General features: G+C 20.6%; 4 protein-coding genes across 4 annotated transcripts; 2 read left to right on the top strand and 2 right to left on the bottom strand.

Annotated features, from left to right (window-relative positions):
• Positions 1-395: 395 nt before the first annotated feature.
• SRAE_2000149200 (Phenylalanine-4-hydroxylase) lies at positions 396-1,965 on the bottom strand (the record flags this gene model as incomplete). The annotated part of the gene is made up of 2 exons (XM_024652450.1): positions 396-1,895; positions 1,948-1,965. 2 exons carry the CDS (start codon positions 1,963-1,965, stop codon positions 396-398), a joined length of 1,518 nt encoding a protein of 505 aa, XP_024506026.1.
• Positions 1,966-3,573: 1,608 nt separating this feature from the next.
• SRAE_2000149100 (Major facilitator superfamily and Major facilitator superfamily domain, general substrate transporter and Major facilitator superfamily domain-containing protein) lies at positions 3,574-5,326 on the top strand (the record flags this gene model as incomplete). Its single annotated transcript, XM_024652449.1, has 3 exons — positions 3,574-3,762; positions 3,824-4,916; positions 5,019-5,326. The coding sequence occupies 3 exons, from the start codon at positions 3,574-3,576 to the stop codon at positions 5,324-5,326; spliced, it is 1,590 nt and encodes a 529-aa protein (XP_024506025.1).
• A 3,651-nt stretch (positions 5,327-8,977) lies between these two features.
• On the bottom strand, positions 8,978-10,285 carry SRAE_2000149000 (Adenosylhomocysteinase; the record flags this gene model as incomplete). The annotated part of the gene is made up of 1 exon (XM_024652448.1): positions 8,978-10,285. One exon carries the CDS (start codon positions 10,283-10,285, stop codon positions 8,978-8,980), a length of 1,308 nt encoding a protein of 435 aa, XP_024506024.1.
• A 5,219-nt stretch (positions 10,286-15,504) lies between these two features.
• Positions 15,505-17,435, top strand: SRAE_2000148900 (GH10322p; the record flags this gene model as incomplete). The annotated part of the gene is made up of 5 exons (XM_024652447.1): positions 15,505-16,517; positions 16,662-17,032; positions 17,082-17,105; positions 17,153-17,265; positions 17,346-17,435. The coding sequence occupies 5 exons, from the start codon at positions 15,505-15,507 to the stop codon at positions 17,433-17,435; spliced, it is 1,611 nt and encodes a 536-aa protein (XP_024506023.1).
• Between the last annotated feature and the right edge of the window lie 304 nt (positions 17,436-17,739).

Genomic DNA, 17,739 nt, shown 5'->3' with positions numbered 1-17,739 from the left:
ATTATGTTAACAAATTTACTAAAAATATCATCATTACAATTATTTTTAAGTGTTTCCAGCATTATTCATTTCCGGCGGACTAAATATTTACTTCTATATATATATATATATATATATATATTATATTATATTCTTGATATATCAGTAATATATATATATATATTTATATTTACGGTATAAAATGCATCTATTTAATTTGATATTTTATAAATATATATCAAATGTTGTTTTATTTATCATATAATTTGTAATAAATTTACCATGTTTCAACGTAATAACCATATTCCATCTAATATATATAATAAATATATATATGTTATTTTATTTTATCTGTATATTTCATTCGTTAAATACATATATAAAATAAAATAATATAAATTTATTTATATATATATTTAAGAATACTCTTGACTATCCAAGTAAAAACTTAATTCATTCAAATAATTTTTTAGTTCTGTTATTTTATTTTCAATATTTTGCCTTTCTGACATAACATCAATTGATTGAGTATATGGATTATATGTCAATGTGAATGGCTTTTTAAATGCTTTAGCATATTCTTTTATCTTTTGAAAAGCTACCTTTAGATTATTTGCTACGAAATATACTACTTGATAATCAGAATCATCATATGATGTTTTTCCAACAACATCAGGATTAAATTCTTCATGTCTTGGAGTATCAGAACATGCATGTTGTAATTCACCAAAAGCTGATATTAACCCAGCTCCTATTGCTTTATATTTACCATCTTCATAACATAAACCAAATTCAATAATAAACCAATATATGGTTGCTAATTTTTCTATTTCTTCATCAGATGCCCCAAGTGAGAGGAGACCAATTTCTTGTGACATTTTAGCTATCCATGGATCACTAAACATAGGTACATGCCCAAGATATTCATGAATGGCATCTGGTTCAGGACTATGATGAACAGAACTAGAATGCCTAATATATTGTGTTGTTTGAAATACTCTAAATGCCAAAGAAGCAAGAAAGTCACGTGCAGATAACAAACCTCCACATGGTCTAAGTTGAAAGCCTGTCTTTTTAAATAAAAAATTATTCAAATCATATAGTTGAGGTATAACATTTTCATTAATAACTCCGGCATCTTCCATAGCTTTAATATTTTCTCTATATTCTTTGCATGTATGTGATTGTCTAAAATTTTTAAGATGCATATAACATAATCTCCATGTATTATTTTCTTCCTCAGTATATTCAATATAAGGAAGTTTATCACCCCATCTATAATTATTAGCTATATTATTTAATTCTTCACGCCTTTTTATATAATTTTTATCACCAAAACCTGGATGTCGGGGATCTTCGGTTGGTTCATATTTTGTTATAACGTGCATACATTTATCCAATTCACTAACATGCTTTGGGAACCATGGAACACTAATTAATGGATTATCTGTTAGGCGTTTTAGTTGAATTTTATCTATTTCTTCATTTTCAAGAATAGCACTAACAGCAAGTAATAATTTTGCTTTTGTTACAGAACACTCAATTAATATTTCAATAATATTTTTACCATTTGTGGAATCAGAAATCTTAAATATAGGTCTTGTCTCTAGATGTGTTATATTGATTCCATGAGATGAAAATTGACTAACAATGGTTGTAAGGAATGTTGTAGATATAATGGAAGGTGAAAAAATGACAGCTAAATTAAATTCACCTGATGAAGGTGAGGCATTAATACATAATACACTATCATCTGTAAGTTTTTCATAAAAATTTTTATTTTGAGTTTTTTCAAAAAATTTTCTACTTTTAATAGTATTATTTCTTTGAAGTCCTTCATTTTTAATTCTTTCTTGTGATGCCTGGCGTACCAGGGTATCTAATTTGGCTAATGGTGGGCGCTTTTTAGATTTACTCTAAATAGATACATAATAATTTAAACATATTTATAAATATTTTAATCCTTACCTCTTCTTGTATATCCATATTATAAATAAAAATTGCTAAATATATATTTCATTGAAATATTAGATCCTAAATTTATATTTTACCTTGTGATAATAGTGATAGGCGGATTTAGTCATTTTCTTAAATAATCATATTGTTATTCTAATCATTTTGTTGTACCTAGATTGTTATAAATACTTCCTTTCTTTCCTCAATTAACAATTTAAATATATAGTTAACATTTACAAATTGTTTTTTTTTTTTGTAAATAAGCTTACCATTTAAAATAATAATAAAAATGAAAAATATAAACTTCTTTTTTTTTTTTGAAAAATTTTAATGCAAAATTTTTTTCTTATAATTATTAGAAATAAATCTAAAAAACATTGTAATTATTATTAAGTAAAAATAAATAGATCACAAATATGTTACAAGACAATGTAAACAATGAATTTTTTTTAACAAAAAAAATTTTGATGAAAAAGTATTGTACTTTAAAAATTATTTTATTCTAATATTAATCTTATAGAAATTATATGATTTTTAATAATAAAAATAATTCTCCCGTGACGTAATAATAACTTTTACATATTTTAATTTATCAAAATGTAAAATGACACTGAATAATCTGTTATAAAAAAAATTTACATGACAAATATAGTACTTAAAATTTATTATTTTTTTATAAGAAGTAACAAACAACAAAATTAAAAAAAATTAAATATATATCAATATAAATATTTATATTACTATGATAAAAAAAAAAAGTTTACTTAAAGAAGTTTTAGAGATGAGAAGTTATTATGTAAAGTAAAATTTTTATTATATGGTAAAAAAAAATAATTTTTTAATAATGAGAAAGATTATCCTATGCCATTATACAATATATTAACTTTTCTATGTATCAATAAGTTTATTGTGATTTATCTTAATATATAAAAGTATAAATAATATATTACAATTTATAACAATTGTTAATTTAATTTATGATAGAATATACATCATTCAAATAGATATCACTTTTAATGATGACACAAAAGAACTTTAATTAAACTTTAAACCTAAGTTAAAAGTTGGTTTTTTTATTATAAAAAGATTGCATAAATTGAATTATATCAATTTATTTAATACATGATATGTTAAAAAAAAACAATATATGGATGATAATCTAGTATATTATTTAATAACAAATAATAATCATTTTAAATAGGATACTTTATTTAAAATATTTTTTGTTGACTCATCGTAATTTATTTGTTAATTAAAATACTCACTATTTATTTTAATTCCTTATTTGTTATAATAAGTATCATAATCAGATTAATACAACTAGTTTTGTCGTCAACTTCCTTTTCATTTTATCGTATTATTAGCCTTAGTTTGATCTTGGAGAAAAACTCCTCAACAAAATCCACGCCTTTTTTTCAATCACATAAACTATAAAAGCATCATTTCATCATATATTAGATCAACAATAAATATATATCATTTTATTTATCCTATCAGTTTGATTATCAATTACTTATTTAGATTAAAAAAATATAATCATAAATTCGGAGTTTAAAAAAAGTTTTTTTTTTTTTTCTATCTTATAATCTATATTCATGATTATTATTAAAATTTTTTATTATTATTTATATTTTCTAGATGAATTCTCTTAAAAAAAGTTTAAGCATAAATAGCAGAAGAAGTTCAGCAAGTAGTGGAGTTTCAATTATAAGTGAAGCATCTCCAAAAACTGATTGGACGAGTATTTATGTAGGTGCTGCATTTGCTTTTATTGGATCTGTACAATTTAATATATTTTTTGCTTCACTTTTACCATATTTAGAAAAAGTATGTTATTATAATTTTAATATTTTTAAACAAAAAATAAATGATAATTTTCTTTTTTAAGAATGATCCTAAAGGTGACCAAACATTTTTTGGTTATATTGTTGCAGCATATTCATTAGGTCAACTTATAGCTTCACCACTTGTTGGATATTGGAGTAATAAAATTAAACAAATAAAAATTCCAGTACAAACAGGATTAACATTTATGTTATTGGGAAATATATTTCACATCTGTTTAGTACTTTTTCCATCAAATTCACGTCGTTGGATAATGATGTTAGGAAGATTTTTAACAGGTGTTGGATCTAGTAATACATTACTCTTAAAAGCTTATGCTACATCTGCTTCAACAACAAAGGATAGATCTCAAGCTATAGCATACATAACTGGTGGTATGGCTATTGGTACAACAATGGGTCCTGCTTTTCAAGCAATGTTTTCAGGATTATCATATCCTGGTTTAAGAATTTTTTCTAATGTATATTTTAATATATATACAGCACCAGCATTTTTAGCTTGTCTTATTAATATATTAGGTATGATTGTATTATATTTCTTTTTTCATGAATCATATGCTGGTGTTATTGATGATCAAAAAAATAACTCAAAAAGAGATAATACTAAATTACCACCTTTTGATATGTTAGCCGTTATAATAATGAATTTTACACGTTTTACACAGATGTTTGTTCAAACTAATATGGAAACAGTTTCTACATCCTTTTCACAAATTATGTTTTTTTGGACAGCAACAGAAGCTGTAAAGTATGGTTCAATAGCTCAAGGTGTATTAGGAGCTTTCTCATTTATTGTATATTTTCTTTATATATCTTTGAAATTGAATCGTTATATGAAATTTAGAATAGCTTTACAAATATCAATGGTTGCATTATTTATATTTCATCTTCTTACATTTGCTTGGCCATTTTTACCAGAATCAATTCATACATATAATGTTACAGATGAAATAATTGCTTCAAAAGATGAATTACCAGGTTGTAATATAAATAAATATAGTTGGTGTCCAAATGTAAAAGCAGTCAATCAATGGGTATATATTATTTCTTATCCAGTGATTATTGGTATTGCTTTTCCTATAATAAATGTTGCTATGAATACATTATATTCAATGATAATTGGACCACGAAGACAAGGTAATTTTTCTTTTCCTTACAAATATTTTTCTATGTAAATATTATTATAAAAAAAAAAAAAGTTTATAAGAAATATTTATTTTAAAATTATACTATTTATAGGTACAATGCAAGGTGTAATGCAAGTATCTGGAGCAGTTAGTAGAATTATTGGTCCTGTTACAGTAGGAACATTATATCAATCTTCCGGACCTTATTATGCTTGGGGAATTGAATTTATTGTTATATTTTTAAATCTCCTTCTTTTAATGATATTTCATAAAAGATTAATACCACTTCAAATTCCTAATGATACCAAGGGAATTGTTAATAAAACATTGGAAGATGGTGATGCATCCGGTGATGAAGGTGGTAATTCATTACAAAGAGTTAGTGATATACGACAAGAACCTATTACCGGTACAAAATAACATTTGTAATTATTACCATAATCGAGAAAAAAATTTTTATGAAAAATTAATATTTTCTGTGTTACAATTGAAATGCTTTAACTGCTAATAATTTTCAAGTATTTTTTTTTATGTATTATTAGTTGATAATTTTTTAAACAATATATATATATGTATATATATATACAAATATATATATCTAATATTATTTTATATAAAAAAACATTATATATTTTTTTTGATATAATAATTATCATTGTAATACGTTGTTATAACTCAATTTATGTTATATTTTCTACCTAAATTTGAGTTTGATCTAATAAGTATTTATAGACAAAAAAAGTGTTTTGTCATTTGATATAAAAAAAAAATAAAAACTATAAATAGATTTGATTTTCTGTGTACATATATCTAAATTTTGATATCATAATATTATTTTAAAATGATTTGTCTATAATAATATGTTTTCATTTAATGTTTTTTTTTCAAAAGTACAAGTAACTTATGAGATTTTTATGACAAAAAAAAATTACAATTAAAAATAATAATAATAAAATAACATATGTTTTTAATATCTTCATACTATCAGTAATAAAAATTTTATTTTCACATTAAATAAATTATTAGAATTACAAAATTTTAATCATTGGAGATTATAAATTACAAGTAACTACTTTTTTGAGAAAAAAAAAGTTTATAACACCACAATTTTAACGTAAATAAGGTTAATAAAAAATTTTAATGTTTATGTAACATTAATTACTATGATTATGTCAAAAAAAATTTTAATTATTTTAGCAAATATTATATTTTAGTTTATTATAAATTAAAAAGTATCATAAATAGTTTTTTAAAAATCGTAAATAAAATATATTTAGCATTAATGAAACTTTAAATATTTAATTTTTTATTTAAATTTATCTTTTTGAACAACTATTTTATTTGATTTTTTTTTTTACTTCATATTAAAAATATTGTTACATGTTTTTTTAAAGTATAATTAAATATCTTTTATTTATTTTTTTTCATTAAATATTAAAATTGACAACATATGATATCACTAAATCATATTTTCAAGTTAAATATAAAATAAATACATATTATTAAAAATATTATTGTTAATTTCAAAGTTTAATAATAATATAAATGTTATATATTTTAATAATAACATATGATTAATGTATAAGATGCACAAACAAAAACTTTTATTTTTCTTTTAAAATTAATAAAAATATTAAAAAAAAGTTGAAATTTTTTTTGTTCCATATTTATAACAAACAGAGTATTTTAACAATATAAATTATAGTTATATTATATAAAACTTTTTAAAATTATTTTTAAACAACAAATCTTGATTATTTTATTCAAAAAAAAAATATTTTTATAAAAAAAAAGTTTCCCTAAAAATTTAAATGTATCTTGTTATTTGACAACTAAAATATAATGAGGTTCACAAATTGATGTATATTTAAATTAACTTTAAATTTTCAAAGAAATAGTTAATATTGAAATTATTTAATATTTTGCGTCATATAACGATAAATTTGATAAATATTCAATTGACAGAAATAGTTATCAATTACTTTGAGATTCACTAACAAAATTATTACTTATCTTTATGATTTATGAAAAGAAATAAAATTATAAAAAAAAATGATTGTTGGCTTAATTTTATATCTTTGATAATGTTATCACTGAAGATATTTAAATAATATTTATTAAAACAAGTGTTGATAGTTTTATTGGTTAAAAGTTATGATTAAATTTTTATTAAAAAAAATATTATTAGGAAAATATATAATTAATGTTTGCCTTCTTAATATTAGTTTATTGACCATTAAAAAATAATTATTTTTTTTTTATTAGTTTTAATTTTAATTTTATGATGTTTTAATATTAAAAATTGTTAAGAATTTATTTTAATTTATTACAGTATAGAAATCTAACTATCTGTTTAATAAGAAAAGTATGTAAATGATTAATCTTAACTATATTATATTTTTACCTACTTGCATGTTAAGTAAATTTATTTAATATCATATATACATAAAACTTATGAATTCAAAGACTAACAAAATGTTTTGATTTTTTAATGCAAAATATATGAAATTGATATATTTTTTAAAAAAAGTCACATTTTCTAATGATTGATCTAAAGATTTTGAAATTGATTAAAGATTGATGTTTCTTGTTTTTTAAAAAAATTAATTGCAGAATAAAAATCTTAGTGACATTAAAATATGTACTATATTTAACATCAAGTATTTTTATTTTTACTATAATTATATAAATAAGTGTTTTTGTCAATTTTATAAAAAAAATGTGACAAAAAAAAAAGTTAAATAATTAAATATATATATCCCTTTAAAAATTGTAATGATAATTTATGTAAATTGCATTTTATATTTTATTTTTGATAAATATTTAATTTTATCCATAAAATTATATTGCTTATTTTAAAATATAAATTAAAAAAAATGTTTTTTTTTATTAATATATTTTTAATTTATAAATATAATTTTTATTAAACTAAAAACGTCATCTATAATAATTACTTAATAACAAATATCCTTTCCTACAGTAAAAAAAATGTCTTTAATTTAATATTATGAACTGTAATTATATTTTATTAATAAGACATAAAATTTCTTGGCATATTTTTATATGTATAATATTACATATTTTTATGGATCTTAAAAATTTACATCTACTTTTATTAAAATATATTATTAGTTATATATTTTTATCATAATATAATTTATTTTGTAATGTATAAAAAGATAAATTAACTTATTTTTGGTCAATTTAAAATACCCTAACAAAATTTTTATAAAAAGTAATAATTATTCTTGGTAATATTATATATTTCAAAATTTTGTTCTATTTTTAAATACAATATCATTTATTTTTATCAAAAATTTTATAGTTGCAATTTTATTACACAAAAAAAAAGGTTTACTATTTTCAGTATATATTTGAAAGTTGATAGATTTTTAAAATTAATATGAATCTAAGAAAATAGATAATATTTAAAAGAAACTCTCTATAGATATATATTGATAAGAAAATATAAATTTAGATAAACTTTTATTTTATAATATGACAAATTTTTCATTTTTAACTTTTTGACAAAACTGCATATTTAATCAGATAAAAACTATTTTTAAACAATACTTATATATATTGAAATATGAATTACTATATATTGTTAAAAATTTGTATAATATTTAAAAAAAAAATTTCTAATAAAGTTTAACAATAAAATTTTTATAAAATAATTTCTTTTAAAATTATATTAACAAAAAAGAATTTTAAAATTTAATAATTAAATAATCATAATACCAAATAATATAATTTTCTTTTAATATAATTTTTCTATCAGTTAACCATCTAAATCAATTTAAAGTTTAACTTTTTAAAAAAAGATATAAAAAGGCGGATAAATATATATATAAACATTAAAAATGCAATAATTTTTAAAGATATATTGTTAAAGAAAAATGTGTTTTTAAAATAAAATTTGATTTGTGATAAAAATAGAAACTATAAAATTATTTTTAAATATTTTTATAGTAATATATTAAATAAGAAAAAAAAATTTATTTAATATTAATTTTTATATAGTAACTTTAAAAAAAAGTGAATAACAAATAATGGTTAGTTTTTATTTTTTTAATATCTGTAATGATCTGGCTTGAATGGTCCATTAATTGGAAGTCCGAGGTAATTAGCTTGGTCCTGAGTAAGTTTAGTAAGTTTAACTCCAAGTTTTTCAAGATGAAGAGCAGCAACCTCTTCATCAAGTGCTTTTGGAAGTACATATAAACCAAGTTTATAAGCTTGTTGTGTATTTTTCTTTGTCCAAAGTTCAATTTGTGCAAGAACTTGATTAGTAAATGAATTAGACATAACAAATGATGGATGTCCTGTTGCATTACCTAAATTACAAAGTCTACCTTCTGATAAGACAATAATATGACGTCCATTTTTCATAGTGTATCTATCTACTTGTGGTTTGACGTTATCTTTAATAGCATTTTTATTTAAATAATTAACATCAATTTCACAATCGAAATGTCCTACATTACAGACGATAGCATCATCAGGAAGAACCTCGAAATGTTTTCCTGTAACAATATCTTTACATCCTGTAGTAGTAACGATGATACTAGCTCTTGGAGCAATTTCTTCAAGAGTAGTTACTTCATATCCTTCCATAGCTGCTTGAAGAGCATTGATTGGATCAATTTCTGTAACAGCAACACGTGCTCCAAAAGCACGAAGAGCAGCTGCTGATCCTTTACCAACATCTCCATATCCAGCAACAACTGCTACCTTACCAGCAAGCATGACATCAGTTGCTCTTTTAATTCCATCAATAAGTGATTCTCTGATACCATAAAGATTATCAAATTTAGATTTAGTAACAGAATCATTAACATTAATTGCTGGAACTTTTAATTTTCCTTCAGCTAACATTTTAGCAAGATTATGAACTCCGGTTGTAGTTTCTTCAGAGATACCATAAATTCCAGCTAAAAGTTCTGGATATTTTTCGTGAACAATATTAGTAAGATCACCACCATCATCAAGAATCATGTTTAATGGTTGTCCATCTTTAAAGATAAGAGTTTGTTCAATACACCAAAGGTATTCCTCATCAGTTTCACCTTTCCAGGCATAAACTGGAACTCCAGTAGCAGCAATAGCAGCAGCAGCATGATCTTGAGTAGAGAAAATATTACATGATGACCATTGTACATCAGCACCAAGTTCAACAAGTGTCTCAATAAGGACAGCAGTTTGAATAGTCATATGAAGGCATCCAGCAATTCTTGCACCAGCAAGAGGTTTACTTGGTCCATATTTTTTTCTCATAGCCATTAAACCTGGCATTTCATTTTCAGCCATAACAATTTCTTTACGCCCAAAATCGGCAAGGGAAATATCGGCAACTTTATAAGATGGTTTGCATGACATGTTTTAGAAAAAAAAAAAATAATTCAACCTAAAAAAAAAAGAAAAGACTAGACAAATTGAAGATGAATAGATATTAAAAAAAAATCTTTATTTAGTGTAATGAAATTAGTTTTCTCGTTTTTTTTTCAGTCAAAGTTTAAAAAAACAAGAGAATGTTTAAAATTAAATACTTTTAAAATATATTCATATAGTAACATTGTAATAAATTGAAAAAAAATTTTTTTTTTTTAAATATTCAATAATTTAATAAATATTATATATATTATATAGATTAATATATAACCTTTCTAATAACTTTTAATAACTTTTTTAAATTTATATATTAAAATATTTTTATGATCTTTACATGATAATATATTTTATAGATAGTCTTTTCTTTTATTATCGGAATTTTCCATAATGTGTTAACAAAAGATTAAATTTTAACTTTTTATTCAAATAAAAACAATGGTCTGATATTTTTATGACGAAAAAAAGAACTTTTTTTTTAATGTATATCTTATAAATTATTATCTTATCATTTTTGTGGTTATTAAATTTTTTATTATTTGATAAGAATAAGGTTTGCCCAAAATAATTATTGTATCGATATTTTGATAAACTATTTTATAATTATTCATGTTTTATAGAAAATAAGCCGAATACATCTTTACATATATTATTTTAAAAAAGTTTTTTTTTTCCTTTTTTTTATATTAAAACATAAGTTAATATTCATTTTTAAAATATATGTAAAACTTTTTTTTTTTTGATAATTTTGATAAAGTTAGATATTGTTAATGATATATAGTCTGTTGTTAACCATAATGACATGATAAATAAATAATAATTCATATAAAAAAAATGAAATATAATCTCTAATCAATCATCTTCATAATGAACTAAGGATATTTATAGGAATAAAAAAAGTTTTTTCTTACAAAAGTCGCATATAATAAATTATATATCCTTTTATACATCATACTTATATTTATCTGTCAGAAAAAAAAAATAAAATAAAATAAAATAAAAAAGAAGAGGATTTTAATGTTTTACATTTAAATATATATTTTTTAGCATAAATGGAGCACTTTAAAGCTATAAATACAGATGTTTTTTTTTATAACTAAGTCAGGAAAATACATATATTCGTATTTAAAAATAAATCTGTTATTAGTTTCATTAATTCATAAGGTAGTAAATTAATAACAACTTTATATATATTTTTTTTGATAATACTATATATTTGAGAGAATGTCAAAAATTTTTAATGCATATATATATATAAATTTTTTTTGATACCAAATAGTTTCTTTTGTTAATATTTTGTATATATTTTTGTCTATGTCTATAAAGATATTTTAAAAATAAAAATAAAAAAAAAAAAAAGACTCGGAAGAGTAAAAATTTAATAACCCCTTTAAAAAAATTATAACTTTTAAGACTAAAAATAAAATAGTTAAATTAAAAAAAAAAAACATCTAATATTGTAATTTGAAATTACCCTTATTTAATAGATGGTTGCTTAATTTTATTTTCGTGTAATCATTCACCATATAACTATATATGCTTTTTTTTTATAAAATGTATAGATATATTTTTTTTTTGTTATTATTTGTTATTTTGAAGTTGTTTAATAGCTTAAAAAAAAAACACTCATAAAAAGATACTATTGAAGAAATATTTCTTAGGCTTCTCCGACATCTAAGGTTTGTAAAGATTTCTTATATGTATATATAAATATATTTATTTTTTTTTTTATAAAGTTTAATAATACACAAAATAGTTTAGGTGTGAGTTTGGGAGATGAAGTAAAAAGAAATTTTTAATACATTTTTCTTTTATTAAAAAAAAATTTTTTTTTTTAAAATATTTTTATTAAGTTATGGTTGAATGAGATAAATAAAATTGTGTTTCAATTAAAACTCTAATACAAATTTTTGAAAAAAAAAAAAATTTTTATATTATTTTTTAAAATTATAAATTTTTATTTTATTTTTCCAAAATTAAAGTTACTTTAGAATGTAAAAAAAAAAAAATTTGTAACAGGTAAATATACTTTTGTTAAATTTAGAATTTTAAATTTTACTTTTTATTCTAATTTTATTGTTATAGGTTGGTTTGATGAAACAATAATGAGATAAAAAATAAATTATATAAAAACACTTCTTTTTAAAAAGAAATAAATATTTTTTTTTTTACAGTATTAAAAGTTGTTATTTATTATATCTCATGTTATATTATAATTTATTTCATTAGCATTAATTTTTTTTAAATTATTTATTTAAAAGAAATATAAGTTTAAAAATATATAATAGGCATCTTTATCATTTCTTTTGTGTTGACTTATATAAATGTAACAAAACAACACTCCCACGTGGTTAAAAGTGGACTTTAGTAGTTTTATTAAGAAATATAAAATAGAATCTTGATAACAAAACAATTTATATTTGTTGATTATATCTTAAAGTTAAAATATTATAAAACAAAACTTATAAATTAAATAAAAATTTTACTTCAAATTACTAAATTTTTCATCTTCTATCAATTAATATCTGTTAAACGCTTATTATTTTTTGTATAAAGAAATAATAAATTATGTCTAATATATTTATAAGTATGTATTCTTATCTTATTTCAATTGTTAATGATTTATTTTATTTTATTCTATTTTATATTTTTTTGTTTTAACATTCGTAAGTTAATTATATGATGATGATGAACATAAATAATACTTGTATTTTATTGAATAAATTAGACATTTTAAAATATCTCTCTTTTTTTTCTTTTTATTATCATAATTATGTTTTTATCTTTTAGAGGAATCTTAATTAAAAAATAGGCTATTTTAATGGACATAAGAGATAATTATTATCCTCTTTTTTTTTATATTCATCTATCAAATGATAAAGAAATATTTAAATTCTTTGTAAGAAAAGATGATTGAATATAAGTGAAAGAGAGAGGGAGATATACTTAGGAATAGGATAATGTAAATATAAAATAAGGCATTTTAAAAATTATTTTTATAAAACTTTAAATATATATATATTTATTTAAAACAATCACATCATGAACTTAGTCTCACTCTATTTTTTATATGATAATTTCTTGTTGTTTTACCAAAAACCGCTTAACACCCAGTATTTTAAATTATATAGTATTTTTAAAAATAGTATTATATTATGCTTACACTAAACTTATTCCAACTTATATTATTAACCCTTTAATGTTGACGCATGCAGAGATTATAAAAATTAAAACTAATTCTCTTAGAAATTTGTATTATTTAAAAATCCTAGTAATATAAAAAAAAAGTTTCTAAAAACAAAATAATATAGGAGAGAAATATTTTTTTTGTAAAATCTTGTTATGTCTATGGTTCTATATAAGCTATTGATAATTAAGTTAAAAAGAAATTGTTCCTAATTGACAAAGCCAGAATTTTTCACTGTTTTTATAATATTTTAATTGTCGTCATGTAATTTTAAAAATAATTAAATTTTGTGAATAAACTACTGTTATTCCTTATATATATATGTAATTATTTGATTTTGTATAGTCTAAAATAATATTTAGAAGGTGTTTTTATCATGATGGTTATGTTACACAATAATATTACTTTTTGTTTATTTTAAAAAATTTTTCTTTTTTTTTTTTTGCTAATTTATTTTGAAAAAATAAAATTGAATTATTATAATTATAAATATTTTTGCAGTAACTTTTGTATTTATAAATAATTAAATTTCAAATAAATTTTTTTTCACCTGTTTATATGTGTTGTTATAAATTATTAAACACTTAGGTCATTATTAATGTATCAAGTAAAATTAATTTATCGTTTGCAAATATTAACTAAGTTATTAGTTAAGGGCATTTTATATTGAGCTGCAATATTAATTAAATTTTTATAAAATATTTATTAGTATTAGATTAAAAACAATTATCCATAAAATAAGTAATTTATGATGAACAAAAAAAAAATTTATATTTTTATTTATCATGTTCCATAATAATATATATATATATTTTTTTTTTGTCACAATTTTTTTTATTGTATTATTATTTTTTTTTTTTTATTTTAAATAATCATCTATTCAAAAGATTTCTAATAATTATGATAGAGAATCCTTTTCAACTTACAAAGTTATTTATTATTTTTACCTCTTATAGCTATTAGAATTATAACTTGCACTATATATTTTTATTTTTTCAATTCATTCTAATTATATTTTATTTTAATTAATATAGATATATTTTAATAATAATTATTTATCGCATCTCTTCTACTCTCATTTGCTTCTTTATAATTAGCATTATAGTAAAAGTAAAAAAAAAATTAGCCAAAATATTCACCAACTTTTACTATCAATTATAGTTTACCCCTTCCAAATTTTATATATAATTACATTCAACAAATTATTCAGTGCTTTAAAAATAAAAATATCCTTCATTTCTTAATTATAAACTTACTAATTTATGTACTTTCCCATTTAAACTATAATTTTTTTCTTTTTTTTTCAATTTTATAAATAATCTTTCCCAGTATAAAACATAAAATGTAACTTATAATAATTTAAGACTTGTATGAAGGATAAAAAATTATTTGTTGACTTTTTAGTTTCATAAACAAAAACTATGTAAACGTCATAAAACCCGAAAAAAAAAAAATTTTAAGTTGCCTTTAAAAATTTTTAATATTAACATTTAAACTTGTCTATTTAACTTCCTATTATTTATTGTGTAAAAATATATATTATTCATTCGTCATCTTACACATTATATTCACCCCCTCCTTCTTTTTAAAGATTATTTTTTTTAATTTTCCTCTCTTTATATTTTATTATATGATGTTTAAATTTACTCCCAATACCGTCAGATTATGATAAAGATGAATGATTCTTTTTTAGAAAAATTTCAAATAAATATATATTTCAATATATATATATATATATATATATGTATATACATATACTTATGCTTTTTTTTTACAAAAATCTAAAACGGAATATAACAGTTTTTTTTTAAAAAAAAAAAAAATAATTTCATTCCTTCAAAATTAGCTCGCTTAATTAATTCATTTTTTTTATGTAAAAACATTATTGTATTGCATAAAAAGATATATACATATATATATATATATATAAATTTCGTTTTTAATAATATCGTTTTCTATTAATAAATAATATATATATATAAATATAAAAAATTCAGATGATACTAAAAGATTGAAAATTAGGATGGCAGATGAATTAACATTCCTAAACACTAATACATCAAGCCATCTTTATGAGAAATTGAAAGAACATAACTCAAGGCATCATCATTATCACCATCATGAAAATAATCATCATACTCATTATTATGGTAATAATCATATTTTAGATAATAATCTTACAACAATATATAATGATTATTGGGAAGCTAATTGTACATTTCATGAATGGTCATTATTAAAAGATCGTGCATCTATTCCTAAAATATTTAGTATTGTTTCTGTTCTTTCATTACTTGTTCTCATAGTTGTTTTTGGTAATTTTATGGTAATTCTTGCTGTTATATTAAGGAGACGATTACGTAGTGCAACAGGACTTTTAATTTTATCATTAGCTGTTGCTGATTTACTTGTAGGATTAGTAATATTACCATTCTCAATTGCAAATGAAGTTTTGGATTATTGGATATTTGGTGAATTATGGTGTACAGTATGGTTAACAATGGATATATGGATGTGTACAGCTTCAATATATAATTTAGTTGCAATATCATTAGACCGTTATATAGCTATCATAAAACCATTAAATTATCCTATGTTAGTGACAAAATTTCGGGCACGTTGTATAGTTGCAGCTGTATGGATAGGTTCATTTATTATTTGTAGTCCATCATTTATATTAGCATCATCACATAAAGCAGATCATCAAAAACCATGCCAATGTACACCTGCTGATGCCGGTAAAGCATATATAATTTTTAGTGCTTCTAGTAGTTTTTATCTACCAATGATCGTTGTTATTTTTGTCTATGTTAGAATATATATTGCTGCATGTGCTGCAACTAAAAGTATCTATTCAGGTACAATGACTGTTCCAACTGTCAATAGTTGTAATGGTTATGAAGGGAAATATTTAAAAAGTTTAATTATGCAAAGTCCAGCTAGTTTAACAAAAGGTACGGAACAAATGCCTATGTTACGTATACATCGTGGTTCAACTGTTAATGCATTATATTGTGGAAAAGTTGATACTTTAAGGTAAGTATTTTTAATGTTAGTAAAAGAAAAAAAAAAAAAAAGAAAGTAAAAATTAAAATATGTATATATATAATAAATATATTATTATTTCTATTTATAACTTTAGTATAAAAATTTTTTATTTTATATTTATAATATTTATAGAGTTCATAATGGTTCTTATACAAGGGATAGAAATAGTGCTGGTAGTATGAGTTTAGATAGTGATGCAGCATGTATGCTTAAAAATAAAGATGGAAATTTAAAACTTACTCCTAATCATGATAATTTTAAACATCTTAATTCAACAAAACATTCATCTAAGTCAAGATCATTATCACCTAATGCTGCAATACAAAAACAATTATCATCAATGTCAATTAATAATAGTGATGAACATAAAGGTTTAATACGTTCCGCTTCATCAACAATATTTAAATTAATTAAAAGAGAACCAAAAAAAAAAGCAGCAGGAGTATTTGAAAAAAGATTATCAATTGAAATTAAAGCAGCTAAAACTGTAGCTATTGTTACAGGTTGTTTTATATTTTGTTGGTTAGGATTTAGTATTTTATATGGTTTTAGTATTCGAACAAATGATGTCTTATGGTCAATTGTTTTTTGGTTAGGTTATCTTAACTCAGCAATCAATCCAGTTATTTATACTGTATTTAATAGAGAATTTAGAACATGTTTCAGGAAATTCTTGACGTGTTCTCATTGGTCAAATTCTGCTAAAAATGAGCTTTCAAAAGTTTATTTATATCAAGTAAGTAGTTTTGATTGTTTTTGTTTGTTATTATTTTTTATATTATTTTATCATAAAATATATTATTTTTATTTCTATAGGGAAATTCATGTAATTCAGCAACGAGGCAATGTCAAACTCAACAAACAATAAGTGTTAAATCTTGTCAAGGAAATTCAAGAAAAAAATAAAGTTCTAAAGAAGCTTTCTTATCTAATATATAAAAAGACAAATCTTTTAATCTTATATAAAAAAATATAAGATAAAAAATTTATAAAGAAAAAATATTTATGAAAGTTTAATGATTGAAAATACGAGTATAATATTATCATAAATATATACAATGATATGATTCTTTTAATTAAAACAATTTATTTATATATGTACACCAGATAAATATATATATATATATATTTTACGAACCAAATTTATTATTAATAAATATCTATTTTAATAGTATCATTTTAATAGTTGTTTACTTATCTCCTTAATAAC

This window comes from Strongyloides ratti (assembly GCF_001040885.1).
Source record: "Strongyloides ratti genome assembly S_ratti_ED321, chromosome : 2".
In the NCBI taxonomy this organism is placed as follows: domain Eukaryota; kingdom Metazoa; phylum Nematoda; class Chromadorea; order Rhabditida; family Strongyloididae; genus Strongyloides; species Strongyloides ratti.
Note: the sequence above shows the minus strand (reverse complement) of the source record. Positions and strands in the feature narration are given on the sequence as shown.